General features: G+C 36.5%; 1 protein-coding gene across 10 annotated transcripts in view; it reads right to left on the bottom strand.

Moving 5' to 3' along the window:
* Positions 1-169: 169 nt before the first annotated feature.
* LOC100864830 (rap1 GTPase-activating protein 1) overlaps positions 170-14,665 on the bottom strand; it is a 105,224-nt gene continuing 90,728 nt past the window's right edge. For 9 of the 10 annotated variants that reach the window (XM_086916322.1, XM_086916323.1, XM_086916326.1 and 6 more), the window contains 7 exons: positions 12,415-12,723; positions 7,833-8,015; positions 5,025-5,263; positions 4,661-4,939; positions 4,250-4,415; positions 3,348-4,184; positions 170-3,280 (listed from right to left, as the gene is read on the bottom strand). In XM_086916322.1, the coding sequence (XP_086772448.1) occupies positions 3,119-3,280; positions 3,348-4,184; positions 4,250-4,415; positions 4,661-4,939; positions 5,025-5,263; positions 7,833-8,015; positions 12,415-12,723 (2,175 nt within the window). In that variant the 3' untranslated portion in view covers positions 170-3,118. The remainder of the gene's footprint in view (positions 3,281-3,347; positions 4,185-4,249; positions 4,416-4,660; positions 4,940-5,024; positions 5,264-7,832; positions 8,016-12,414; positions 12,724-14,665) is intronic. The other variant, XM_086916330.1, reaches the window with a different exon arrangement.

The following is a 14,665-nucleotide window of genomic DNA, read 5'->3' as shown; positions in this document are numbered from 1 at the left end:
AATGAAAAGATTTTAAAAAATTTTAAATTATTAATATTTAAATATATAAAAAACTCAAATCACTTATTTCAATAAAATTTTTGAAATTAATAAAATAAATATGCTGTAATAATCATTTACTTATTTACTTATATTATAAATTGTTTCATATGATAATAATTGCAAAATATTGGTTTAAATCATTTTATTTATTGGCGAACATCATTATCACTGATTTTCAAGTTGACAGTCGTGCATAGAAAAGAAAAAATAGTATGCGCGAATACTTACACCAGTCATAAGAAATATATACTTTCGTGTCATAGTGTCAGAGAATAATAGTATTCGCAATTCTGTTAGATAGATTTGGGCGATTAATATTAAATACAAAATATATATTTGTAGCAGTAATATTTTATCTCTCTTTCGTTCGCACTCACACTCTCTCTCTCGTAATATAATAACACATATCTCTTTGTAATATAGATAATCTTTCTTTGATTTTGCAAGGCCAGCATAGAAATCACACTAGAGAATGATGAACTTAGTCTTTTTTTTTTTTTTTCCTCTGAAATTTTAGACAAAGAGACGCTCTTATCAAATGACCCATTATTTAAACGTAATTAACATTATATACATTTGTAGAAGTAATAATTTCGACTAATTTTCGAGCTCTTCATAAATATGAAATTTAATGCGCAGTAATGAAAATTTGTGAGTACCTGCATTTATATTCGATAGTGAGATATATGTATACATGCTATTAAAATTTCTTTCACATCCTGCAGCATCAAATTTTTTTATATTGTATGTATATATATATATATACGTATGTGCGTGCTTTCTTCAAATCATTTAGTTGTTTGTTTATAAAACGATATTTTGGAATTCAAAATCATACTCAAGTATACATTCTCTGATAGTCGAGATGCTTCGAGTCGATCTCTTTTACACGAAATTCCACGAAATCAAATATTCGGATGACCTATTTTTCGCTCAGTCTAAAACAACATTGTAAATATACGTTGATCGTAAACTCTATAAAATACACCGTGTGTGCTCATCTTTACGATAGTTAAAAATAGCATTACTGGAAAGTGTTCGCGGCGATTACTATTTTTTGTATAGTTTTTGAGAGTTTCATTTTGCTAAAAATTTTAGCCGGCATTACAAAGATCATTATTTGAACTAAATTCAAAAGTAAATTGTCATAAAATAGATTTCAAGACATAGTTCTTTTATACGTGACGATTTTTTTGACGAGAAATTTTCATTTTTTCGTATACCACAATTCTTTCGTTTCGAGATAAGGATTCTCGTTCGAATAATAATTTTTCGCTATAAAGAATACAAATAATTGAAGAAATCGTGTCATATATATATATATAAGAAAATGACAAATTAGAAATTTCATTTAAAGAGGAAAATTGTGATATAGTCCAAAACGACATTGTACAGGCAGTGATAATCGTAATATGTCTGCAAAGTATTTATAAAGAGATACAAAAATTCGGAAAAAGAAAAAACTTGTACTTGTAGAAAAAACCTTTGCTTGAGAAAAATACATGCTATTTTATACGCAGATTTTAGAGGCGAATATTGGTATGAAAAGGAATGTAGAAAACTAAGAAAAGTAGATTTTACTATGATAAACTTTGGTATTACATATGAGTGAACTTTCCAGTCCCTCTGTCCTTTCTTTTCTTTTCTTCAACATTTTCGATCTTTCCACGTAGAAAGATAGCCAAATATTTACAAAAAAAAAAAAAAAAAAAAAAAAAAGAAAAAAAAGAAAAAAAAACATGTAAAGTACAACGAAATTAATAATAATTAATGATGATGATAATAATATTAATAATGTAATAATAATAGCAGTAGTTTTAATAATAATAAAAATAAATCATACTAATACCATTTTGTGAAAGATAATGAAGAAAACGGTGCATAACTAAGCAAACGAGATACACTTAGTTTACTTTGCGTATTAGTGAACAATGAACGGTAATACGTGTCTTACTCGTATGTTACTGACACATCGATATATCGTATGTTATTAAACAATTTGGTGCATTTAAATCATTACAACCGTGAAAACGGTTAGAAAATCTAATCTTATTTCTACATTGGCTAATGATGCCGGAAGATTTAACTAACGAGGTGTTTTTATATTTGTTAAAAGTTGTTTCAGACTAATACTAAAAAACTAGTAATGGTTTCGGTAAATTCACCGCGACGAATACTGTAATTAACGATACATATCCTTGTTTCAATGTGAGACGTCAGAAATATATCGATAAAACACATATTTCTATAAACCCATAAAGCGTATGGGTATTTATACCAGTCACTTTATATTATTGTTTTATGGGACAATACGCAGTTATCTCATTCGAAAACAGTATGAGAACTGTAACTGCTATTTTATATATAATATATATATATGTATATATCGATCTTTCGATTTATGCACATTTAATTATTACAAGTAAAATATGTTATATTAATTTCTGTATATTTATCTCTCGATTTTGGAAACTAAGTCTAAAGGCCATGTTACTTTTTATTCTAATTCTATCTATTATAATGACAAGATGTACCTACTTTTTCAAACATTCCCTATTTGTATTTATTTTTATTTATGTGTTTCTGCGTGTGTTTCTCTATGTATCATTTATTTGTAATTATATTGACTATTAGAGATTAACTTACGTCTACTAATAAATTAATAGATAAATAATATTGTTAAAGATCAAACAAATATTTCTACAAGTAACAATTAGCGTCTACGTTGTAAATATCTCGAAAGACGTATCGCCTATATTTATATATCGCAAAAACATTTTCTCTAAATATCCTTCTGACCCGTTCTTTCGTAATATACAGCGTATGTCATCAATTTACCTAAAGAAGTTCAACAACATTGTTAAAACATAACATAAAGCATTTGAATTGCAAGTCTCAAACTCTTTGCAAACTGGTTCGGAAAGATTTCTTTACAAGAATCGATTCCGAAAAAGTATGATTTTTTTTTATAGAGTTTTCAACTACTGCGCCTAACTAATTATTAAAATCTAATAATTGCAACGGGAAGTTACGCGCCGATAAAGGCATCATATTAAATGTGTCTCAAAAGCCATCTTTAAACGGTAGATGTCTGTTGATTGTTGTTGTCCAATGGAATACTCGTCGAACATTCTTTTAGCATAGCTCTCAATCGAAGAATTTCTTTTGACGCGGCTGCGAGATCGGACTGCAATTGAAGTTCCTTTTCTCGCAGACGTTTTATATCACGTTGGCAGGTCTGTAAAAAAAGTAAATGCTTGAATCATCGTAACACAAAGCGTGTAACAACATTTATCGCAACATACCACATTTTGCCTCAGTAAATCTAATTTGTCGCATTTAAGCCTGGTGACTTCCATTCTTAAGTTTTCCGTTTCTAAAACGCCATCCTTGGTTGTGCACCTCGTTGTATCGTGCGTTTCGGCCGAGCTCATCGATTCGAGGCCCGTGTCGCTGTCCGGATACACAACCTGATCCAATTCAAGTTCGCTGTTCAACGAGCTGTCGTCACTTTCCGAAATAACACGTTGGGTCGTTTCCGCCTTTTCCGACCTCTCTTGCTTCCGTAAATTTTCGTGGGTTAGTCTTTGAACGGACGAAATTTTGTCCACCACCGTGTTATCGTTGCTAGCACAAATCGAGGTGGCAGACTCTCTACGATCAACCTCGTCCTGCTGCAAAGTGGCCAAACTGCTGTCTTGATTATCCGTGTTCGACAAACTACTGTCCTGGCTACCCAAGCTGGGGCTTCCACGCTCCGAATCCCTTCTAAGGGTTAAATCGGGCGAGCCTAAGGGACTCGAGGGCTCGACCGAACGTTTGCTGTTAATCTTCGTGGTTGATTGTCGATTGCTAGGCGGACTAGACTCTGACTGGCCCTTCTTCGACAACTGTTGCGGCACGCTTTCCGTCGACGCGTTTCTAACTCGCGATATCAGAGCTTTTCGAACGGTGTCGATGAATCTGGACCCGCTTCCACCGCTACCGGATCCCGATGCGTCGTTCGCCGTTGGGCTCACTGGACAATTCCCTCCGAAAGTTAGACCCCCACCTCCGAATCCAATCGCTCCGCCGAGAAATTCCGCTGTCTTTGCTTGCAATTCTTCCGTCAGAGATTCCAATAAAGCTGACCTCGTTCTCAACTGTGCGTTTAAAAAATAATTAATATATATATTTACAATTTATCGTTAATATAGCAATTGATTACCTCGAGTTTCGAAAATTTCTCAGCTTTATACGCCGCATTCTCGGCGTTCACTAATTTCGTCAAGAGGAATTCCTTGAATTCGATTCCTCGTAAAAATACAGCCGGTGTCGGTAAGGCTGGGCCGAACAGGGGAACGTCGTTTCGTGCCGTTACACTGACCTTGTACCTACGGAACACGAATCTCTATATTAAATATCGTATAAACGCCGACAAAACGTAGAAAAAGAAAAGAAAAGAAAAGAAAGATTATTTATATAAATGGATCGAATAAATCGAAAACGATTTAGATTAAAATATATATTTTGGATGTTGGTTAAGAAATTTAAGGGATTTCGTAACTGACCTCATCCGAGAATTTCACGCATAATCTTACCCTACACAGACATGGCATACACGAATCTAAGAATATACCTCGTATTAGGTGTGCAGGGGTCGACGACTTGTACCACGATGAATGCATGCAAGAAGTGGCTTGCGATCATATCTGGACTGAAAGGGGTTGGCTCCTCTTGGAATATTATCGCGACGATGTCGTTCCCGATGTGTCTTTTGCGCTGCAATTGCTGAGAGTCCCCTGGGCTGTACGGCAAAAGAGAGGCGACGTGGAACAACACTTCTCGGCCTCGAAATACCTCGTACACCGCTGAATCACCCGTTTGCCCGTGTCTGGTGTCCAAACCTCCGCGATATCTGTCCGTGAAAAAAATTATTCTCACAATAAAATTCCAAAAGAATTAAAATTTGCGTACATATATATATATATATATATACCGACCCTTTGTGATCCCTTAAATCGATCTTTTGCCCCAGCAAGTCGAGAAATTCTTGGAAGGCAGGCGTGATCTGCCTGTTGCCAAAAAGTTGCTCCTCGGTCACTTGGCCGGCACGTTGATGAAGAACGCCGAATTTGAACCTCGAGACCAAAGCGTGCTCGTCGTATCGGGCTATCAGTGTACCGGCACCGGAACAGACAACGGGCATCAGCGTGCTCACGTTCAACGACTCGTTGATAGCCTACGTAACGAGAAAAGATCGTGTTTACCGGTATTCGAAATTGCCAAGGTAATAACAGGAATAAATTCGAGTATAAGGCAACGATGAATCAAGTTGCTGTTACAGTCGCTCTACATAAGATGCCATCGAGATACTATGAGCGACTATTATAATCGCTCTGCATAAGATGCCATTGAGATTATGAACGATTATACTATAATATAATATAGTCGCTTTGTATAAGATGCCATTGAGATACTACAGGCGACTATAGTCGCTCTGCATAAGATAAGATATCATTGAAGTACTACGAGCGACTATAGTCAATCTGCATAAAACGTTATCGAGATACTACGAGCGATTATAGTCGCTTTGCATTGACGTACTAGGACCACTATTGTAGTCGCTCTGCATTGATGTACTAAGATGACTATTATAGTCACTCTGCATTGATGTACTAAGACGACTATTATAGTCGCTTTGCATTGACGTACTAGGACGATTATTATAGTCGCTCTGCATTGTTGTATTAGGACGACTATTATAGTCACTCTGCATTGATGTATTAGGATGATTATTATAGTCGCTTTGCATATGATGCCACTGATACTACAGGCGACTATAATCGCTTTGCATAAGATGCCAACGAAATACTACGAGTGACTATAGTCACTCTACATAAGATGCTACCGATGTATTATAACGATTATTATAGTCACTCTGCACTGACGTACTAGCACGACTATTATAGTCACTCTGCATTGACGTACTAGAATGACTATTATAGTCACTCTGCATTGACGTACTAGGACGACTATTATAGTCACTCTGCATTGACGTACTAGAACGACTATTATAGTCACTCTGCATTGACGTACTAGGACGACTATTATAGTCGCACTGCATTGATGTATTAGGACGACTATTATAGTCACTTTGCATTGACGTACTAGGATGACTATTATAGTCGCTTTGCATTGATGTACTAAGATGACTATTATAGTCACTCTGCATTGACGTACTAGGACGACTATTATAGTCACTCTGCATTGACGTACTAAGACGACTATTATAGTCACTCTGCATTGACGTACTAGAACGATTATTATAGTCACTCTGCATTGATGTACTAAGATGACTATTATAGTCACTCTGCATTGACGTACTAGAACGACTATTATAGCCACTTTGCATTGACGTACTAGGATGACTATTATAGTCGCACTGCATTGATGTATTAGGACGACTATTATAGTCACTTTGCATTGACGTACTAGAACGATTATTATAGTCGCTTTGCATTGACGTACTAGAGATGACTATTATAGTCACTCTGCATTGACGTACTAAGACGGCTATTATAGTCACTCTGCATTGATGTACTAAGACGACTATTATAGTCACTCTGCATTGACATACTAGAACGACTATTATAGTCACTCTGCACTGATATATTAGGACGACTATTATAGTCACTCTGGACTGATGTATTAGGACGACTATTATAGTCACTTTGCATTGACGTACTAGGATGACTATTATAGTCGCTCTGCATTGATGTATTAGGACGATTATTATAGTCGCTTTGCATAAGATGCCATCGAAATACTACGAGTGACTATAGTCACTCTACATAAGATGCCACCGATGTATTACGTCTGCATTGACTATTACTAGGATGACTATTATAGTCGCTCTGTACAAGATGCTGAGATGATACTACAGGCGACTATATTATAGTCACTTGCATAAGACGCCACAGATTACGGGCGACTATGGTCGCTCCATAAAATGCCATTAAGATTACGAGCGACTATAATCGCTCTGCATAAGATGTTGCTTATCGTACGATATGACTAATGACCGAGTATCTTTTTCTGGAAATGTAGCATCGATATTTTGTTTTTATTATCAATTTTTTTTCAATCAAACATTGTGAAATCGACTCAAGTCGCGGCGAGGGGTGTAGTCGCGGCCGCTGACGATCTTTCTCGAGCACCGTGCACATTTTTGATGCGTTAAAAGGGCTAAAATTCAATCTTTTTTTTTTTTCCCTATTAATTTTTCCACGAAAAGTTAACCCTTTGCACTCGTATTTATATTTAAGAAGGTTATCAATCGAGTAATAAGACAATATAATTACATCATATGTACATATATTTGCAAAGGGTTAACTTCGTCGATTGCTAAAATTACACGAATCGAATCGATCAAATTCTCAACCGTTCGAAAATAATCCAATAGATATGTAGATGCACAAGATCAAGTTTGAATATTGGAAATGACATTTTTTTTTTTTTTTTAATATTCATCGACGTTCCCTTTAACACGTTCATTTCGATCACCAGGAAAAGAGACTCGCTATTTTATGGGCTCGAATTAAGGGCAATTAAAGGAACGTATAAATTAAAACGAATCGTGATAAATTGTCAAGACGTATGCCATCGACATACAACTTTTACGCGCTCGTTGATAAACGATTTCATTATACAAATTGATCCAAAAGAGAGCCAAAGAGTGATTAATATTAAGAAACAAAAGGGTATTGAAATTTTTCGATGAAATATTTGGGGGGAAAAAAACCATTTACCTTGACCATTTTTGCGGGTGACGGATTCGGGCCGAGGTTCGCGGCCGGTACCAATTCGTGAGTGGAGCCTGCCCTCAACCGCAACAGCACCCTCCAATGCTCCTGTCCAGCGACCGTCTCGGCCTTCACCGAGACCAGGACCGGCCCGTTCTCTCCGTCCCTTCCGACCAGGTTCACGTGCTCCTGCGAACGAAAACGTTTCGTTTCAACGAGGCCCATTTTTTTTTTCTTTTTTTTACGACCGTTAAACGCAACGACCGACCGACTTGTCGAGCGTGGAAGATCGTGCGCGAAAAGCGTAATATATTTCGAATAATAAGTTTAAATTGTAAAAACATTTTAATCTATCGATTACAAATTAATTTGCAAAATTAAGTGACGAACCGCTATTGGCTTGCACTTGTGTTTCTACCCTATTAAATTTGATTAAACTTTCATTATTTACAGAATTAATTATTAAATAATAATTTTAACTTCTAATAAATATCGAATTTTATATGTAATTTATTAATGCAATTAATGTTTAATAAATTTGTAATATAGGCTGGATAAAAACGATAATGATAATAATGATGATGATGATGCCGAAGTGGTTGGGAAGAGTTCGAACAATATTTTATTTGATACAATTGAAAATGAAAATTTTCAACGAGAAATTCGATTTTTTTTTGTTTAATTATATTTAAGTTTAAACGGAAGGAAATTCGTCGAAAAATCCCGGGTGAGAAAAGAAATTGCTTCGATTGCGGTCAAAAAAAAAAAAAAAAGGACACGTAACGACAATACAAATAAAATGCATTAATAATTATCTACGAATTTTGTTTACCGTGTGCGTTGTTTTTAACATACGAATGATGAAAATAATCGTAAACCGGTATATTTATTGCAGGGTATATCAGAGAGCAACAATTAAAATGCACTAACTCGAGTTATATTTAACTATAATTAAACGCTCGTTAAAAACGATATTTTATTCACGAGTATAGAATTACCGATAACGTTATCTTCGGCGATCGATGCGCATACGGCAATTTTCTTTTTCGCGCGATCAACTACATTTCGATCGAATTCTCTTGATATCCGCCTCTTATTTTTATCTTATTTACTTGTTTATTATATATATACGTATGTAGATCACGTAGTTGAACGAACATGATTGCAAATTTAATGAAAAATATCAAATCGATGGAAAGAGTTTAGTCAAAAAACTGGATTCGAAGTCCAAACGGGTTTTTTAATTCGAAGACAATTTTTAATCATATGTAATTAAACCGGATGATACATACATCGTAGTGGTTGAGTCGGTAAACGAACAAAAAATAATCATTGAAAAGAAAGCTTTTTAGAACTTTAATTCCTTCTTCTTCACAGCTACATGAAATTTTGTTAATAATAAGTCACGAAAAACTTTTTCTCTTCGTAAAATTTGTAAAATTTATAAAAATATACTAAGTACTTTGTTTAAAAAAAAAAAAAAAAAAAAAAAAAAACACTGTCCATCTTTAAAGCGCGTAACGATAAATTAAAAAAGAGAAAATGGAGGAAATAAATGAACATGTTTAAAGCGTCGGCAATCCGTTAAACGGATAAACTCGTCTTTCCCAGTTAACGGCCTAACAGGAATAAAATTGCATTTATATCCACTCAAGCAATTTGTAACTGTAATTGTGCTTGTAGGAAAGAATATTCAAGAAATTTAAATTGCATAGAAATCTCATAAAACTTTACTTGTGCCATAGAGATTATAGAGATATGAATGAAAACAAATTACAAAGTAATGAAATAAAAACTAAAAGACAGATTGTTTTTCCGAAACGAGATACGGTAACATACGCGTAAGACTAAAATCCTTAGATATAATAACGACTGACGATAAAACAGAATACACGAGGAAAAGAGAGAGGGGGAGAAAGAGAGAGAGAGAGAGAGAGAAGAAAGAAATAAAAACGAACACGATTCGATTCATAAAATTTAATAAGAAACAATTAAGATAAAAAAAATTCGATGTATATATTTATAACGCAAATTTTACTTAATCATCGAAATAAACGCGTTCCTTCGTTTAAATTCGGAAGATAAATCTTGGTAAAAATTAATTCTCGATATTCCGAAGAGTAATTACAATTACGTGTAATTACAATTTGTTAGTACCTCGTTATATATTGTTAAATGTTTATTCGCGATTTCCGATATTCTCAGAGACGATCGTTCCACGAAAATCCATTTGATACGCGAAGAGAAAGCGAGTACATATACGCATTCCCTCTGGTAATTCCTTTTCTCCGTGTTTCAACGAAAACCGTGTTCAAAGAGGAATGAAAAAAGGAACGCGCGATTGAAAAATGTTTAAAAACAAAGTCTGAGCGTGGAATTAATATCTATGTTATACCGGTTAAATCTCGACCTTAAATAATCCAAGGTACGGGAGAAAGAGAAGAGAGGGGATGGCGAGAGCAAACGGAAGAAAAGCGGAGGTATCTTAAAAGCTGGCAAGCAATGAAAATCGGGGATGTCGAAGAGGAGAGGAGGGGAAGAGTTTCTTCTTATAAGCATTGCTCGTAGCTATGAGAACGTTCCCACTCCCACGCCCGAACAGTGCTCCTTTCCTTTTCCTGCGCCTCCCCTCCACTCCTTTTCTCCCTGACCCGCACCTCGTCTTCCTTCTCCATCCACCTTGGTCACTTCTACGTGCGTACGTATGTATATACGATCACGAAACGTATATATATATATATATGCAATACGCACAGTCTGATTACCAAGTAACCAACGCTTCGTTATTTCTACTTGGGTCGTTGGATACGGGACGTGTTACGATTGTAAGACGCGATTAAATAACGCGATCTTTTATCTTGGTCTAGAAAAGCGAATTTATTCCACGATCATCTCCCGTGTATTCCTTCGAAAGGCCATCATGGTTTCTAGCACGCGTGCGTATCTTGCCCGTTAACGGCCTGCTTCAGCCAATAAAGATAAATTTGAGTTTGTTTTCGTAATAACAAACTCGGAACCATTTGATTCTAACGATCATCGTTATTATTTTCTCCGTTTTATCTTTAGCATTTGTATTTTCGTCAAATATAAATAGATTTCGTTTCAATAAATAAATATCACGTTCCGACACCATCTTGGCGTAATTATTATTTAAAAGAAAAATAACTCGATTAATTATCTCTTAAATACTGTATGTAAAAAAATTCGATTAAACGAACTGTGAAAAGAATTCAACGGAACGAACGAACGAAATAATATCGTTTCGATAAAACACTTTCAAAGACGCTACATATCTATCGATTGTTTAAAAATGTCATCGCGTAAATATCACGATATTAACGCGTGGCTCGTTGAATTTCAAATTTCAGATTTTTACAATTTTTTTTAATCGCGCGGTCGCGTCTCGAGAACACGTCTCAACACACGTTTATTTATTTAACGTATTTCCGACGAATCATGAAAATCCGTTTCAGACTTAATAATAAACGATTTTATCGCTTCGATTTTTTTCCCGTTGGATATGCATTTTTTACCAACTCGATTAAAACTCGTTCCTTTAATCAGATCATATTGTTTCACGAACAATATCGCGTAGAGGGAGCATCTTTTTTTCATAAATTGCAACTCGGCCGTAATTACAGTGGTGTTCACAATCATCACGCGTTTACTATTTTAAACTGCACGCGTGTTGTTTCTTCGAGACCGAGTAAAGGTAACTAATCGGTTCAAAGACGGACTGGTTAATCGGATATAATCTTATAATTCCTTCCTTCAACATCGGTCAATTACCACGGATTTACAGTTACTATAGAGTAAGTACGAATTTACTATATTTATAAAATTACGTTCTGAATAATTTCATCCACGATACGAAATCGGTATGTCTTCGATATACGCGACCAAACACTTTACCAACCAATCGATAACCAATATACTGAATTTATATGCGGAACACGGTTCACGGCTCTCAACACATTATTCTCGTGTCGCGTTGTTGATAATTAACCAACAATTTTCAAAGTTATTCCAATTTTGTAAAATCAGAATGAAAAGAGAGAGAAAGAGAGGGTTCTCTCTCCAACTCTCTCCGTATGAATTTACTTCGCTAAGAATTCGCTTCAATTTTCAAGAGAAGCGTAACAACAATGTACACAACAAACGGTACAATTACGAATCCTCCAAGCTTTCGTACGTTACGTGACGCGAGAAATTTTTTTTTTTTTTTTTCACGGAAAAATACGAACAGCGACAAATGTTTTTTTTTACGTAACGTTTGCAATTACAAATTTACCGTAACTCGATTAAACGGTGTTTCGGTGACGCATAATGAGACGTCCAAGCGTCCAACGACTGACCTTGCCATCGATCGATGTGTTTCGTCCGTGTTTACTCGCGATACATTTTTTTCCCCTCCCATATTTCAAACGAGAAACCTTTCGACAAAGTTTTAACAAACTTAATCCCCTTGTACCTTTCCCCTCGCTGAAACCTGAACACACCACCAATTTTCCACGTGTTTATAATCTCGAAAACGAGAGGGAGATATTAAAAATTATGATTAACAGGAATATATAACACGATACGTTACCCTGCCGACGAAAAATCGCCTGTAACACTTGGCGGTGTCGTCTTGGTCTATCCTTGGTTGCCATGCAGGCTGGGCCGGAAGTAACGCCCTGCCGGCCGAGTCGAGGGCGTGTCGGTGATCGGTACCGTCGACCCAGTAACCAGGCGGTGTCACCACCAGAGGTGGCTGAGATCCGGAAGTGGCTTGCTGAAGCGCAGCCTCCATAAGAGCCCTGCCAACGGGTGCATCGCCGACCGGTGACGGGGACGGTGTGGGTGTGTGATTATTCTGATTACCAGGACTCGACGCTGCCCTGTCCTCCCTCGGGGTCTGTAATCACGACATGCCGGTAGTTCCATACTCTCTCTCTCTCTCTCTCTCCCCCCCCCCTCCTCCCCCGCTTTTTTCGCAATTTAAAATAGGAGAAGAATTTTCGCGATTCGATAAATTTTCGTTCGATAAATTCAAATGAAATTCGTATTTTCAGTAATTATTCAGTAATTTTCAAATTGCAACGCGGCAGGCGAGGCGAAAAATTTTTCTTGCATTTTTGTTCAACTCGCGAAACTAATTAACGAAGCAAGCTTAACGCAATATTACATGTTGTACACCGTTTTAAAATAAGTAGTCGAATATATTTTGTGTGTGTGTGTGTGTGTGTGTGTGCGCGTGCGTGCGTGCGTGCGTGTGTGTGTGTGTGTGTGTGCGCGCGCGCGCGCGCGCGCGGCAGTTTTGAATACGCTGATCAATCAACATCGAGGGGAGGAATATTCATGACGTGTGGTAAGTTCATTTCGCGATAAATAACGTAACTTAACTGTACATCACGTCTACAAGCCGTAAAATTTTAACTCAACGTTATATAGAACCGCGGCGGGAACCAAGTAATTATTTTCCTTTTCCCCTCTTTTCTTTTTTAAGTATTATTAGAGAGCCCGTGTACACGCTTTTTTATACGTATACGCCTTTTAATGAATTTCATTTGGCATTGTTGTACCGGCCATATACACGCGCCACTCCTCTACCTTTGAGTTGCACGCAACTTCTTATATACACCTCGCTTTCTACGCTTCTTTATCGCGCCGGCCCTTTTGCGGAACTTTGAATAGTCTCGTGGTTATATAAAAGAACCGACCAGGATGGCCAACTATTCGATGCAACAGATGCGGACGAATGATGTAACTAATTAAAAGGAAGGAAAGGGAGAAGGGAAAAAAAATGGACGAAACTCGTTTATTTATCTTCCACGATCTTCCTTCCCTTCGTTCATTTATATATATATGGAATTTAATTTATCGTCGAATGGATATCGACGATTTTTCCCGAATTCAAATTTTTCTTCTCGGAAAGATTCGAAAAGAAATTCACTGGCTGCAATTGCACAACTCAACTATCAGTAATCAGGTTTAAATTTCCGACGATTATGTATTATGGAGGATCGTCCTGTTTCATCTGTTCCTGCTTCGATCGTTAAATTACGTAAATAAAAAGTCGGTTTCACCGATCGATCGTTTGACCGGAAGGGGATCGACCGAACAAATGCTCGTATTGCGGGAAATCCAAGTGTCTTCGACGATTCTGCCACGGTGAAACCACAACTACGGAACGGCTTCGCGGATTATAAAAAGGAAGTGTAAATACGATTGCGTAAATATCGTTGTTCGAGAGAGAAAGGAAAAAAAATTGTCGCCGATTAATCGAGACAGTTAGAGATTAAATTATACAAACGCAATTTCATCTTTAAAGCTTTAAACGTACGGAATTAATAGTCGATACTATTTATGTTATAATTTATGATATTCCACAATTATTACGAATGGCGATACACGAGAGTGTGCTGTACGTAAAAATTATCTTCATCTGTTAATAAATAAAATTATTATACCTTCCGATTACAATTTCAAGTAATTATTTTACCGAGTATTAAATGATAAATTTCAATGAAAAGAATTAACAGGCACGGCGTCGTAAATAACCCATTCAGAGGCAATATTGTAACGTTACGCGGTTATAATCGTAAATTTTCATTTTCCGACCTGCTAATTCCAATTAATTTCGCCACCTAACAGAAACTATAACCACGAGAACCACAGTGTTGTGCTTCCACCACAAGCAAATTGGAGAGATCGACCATTCGCGAATGCTCCTCGTTCGAGCCGTTCTCAACGAGGTGATAGAACTTTACGGGATACGTTCTTCGAAAAGGTCAGAAGAACGTTGTTGTTCGTCGGTTGGCGCGGCAATCGCCCTATTACCCCCACCACTTTCCTTC

This window comes from Apis florea, unplaced genomic scaffold, assembly GCF_048593485.1.
Source record: "Apis florea isolate Af1SG1 unplaced genomic scaffold, ASM4859348v1 contig_3802_pilon, whole genome shotgun sequence".
Lineage (NCBI taxonomy): Eukaryota > Metazoa > Arthropoda > Insecta > Hymenoptera > Apidae > Apis > Apis florea.
Note: the sequence above shows the minus strand (reverse complement) of the source record. Positions and strands in the feature narration are given on the sequence as shown.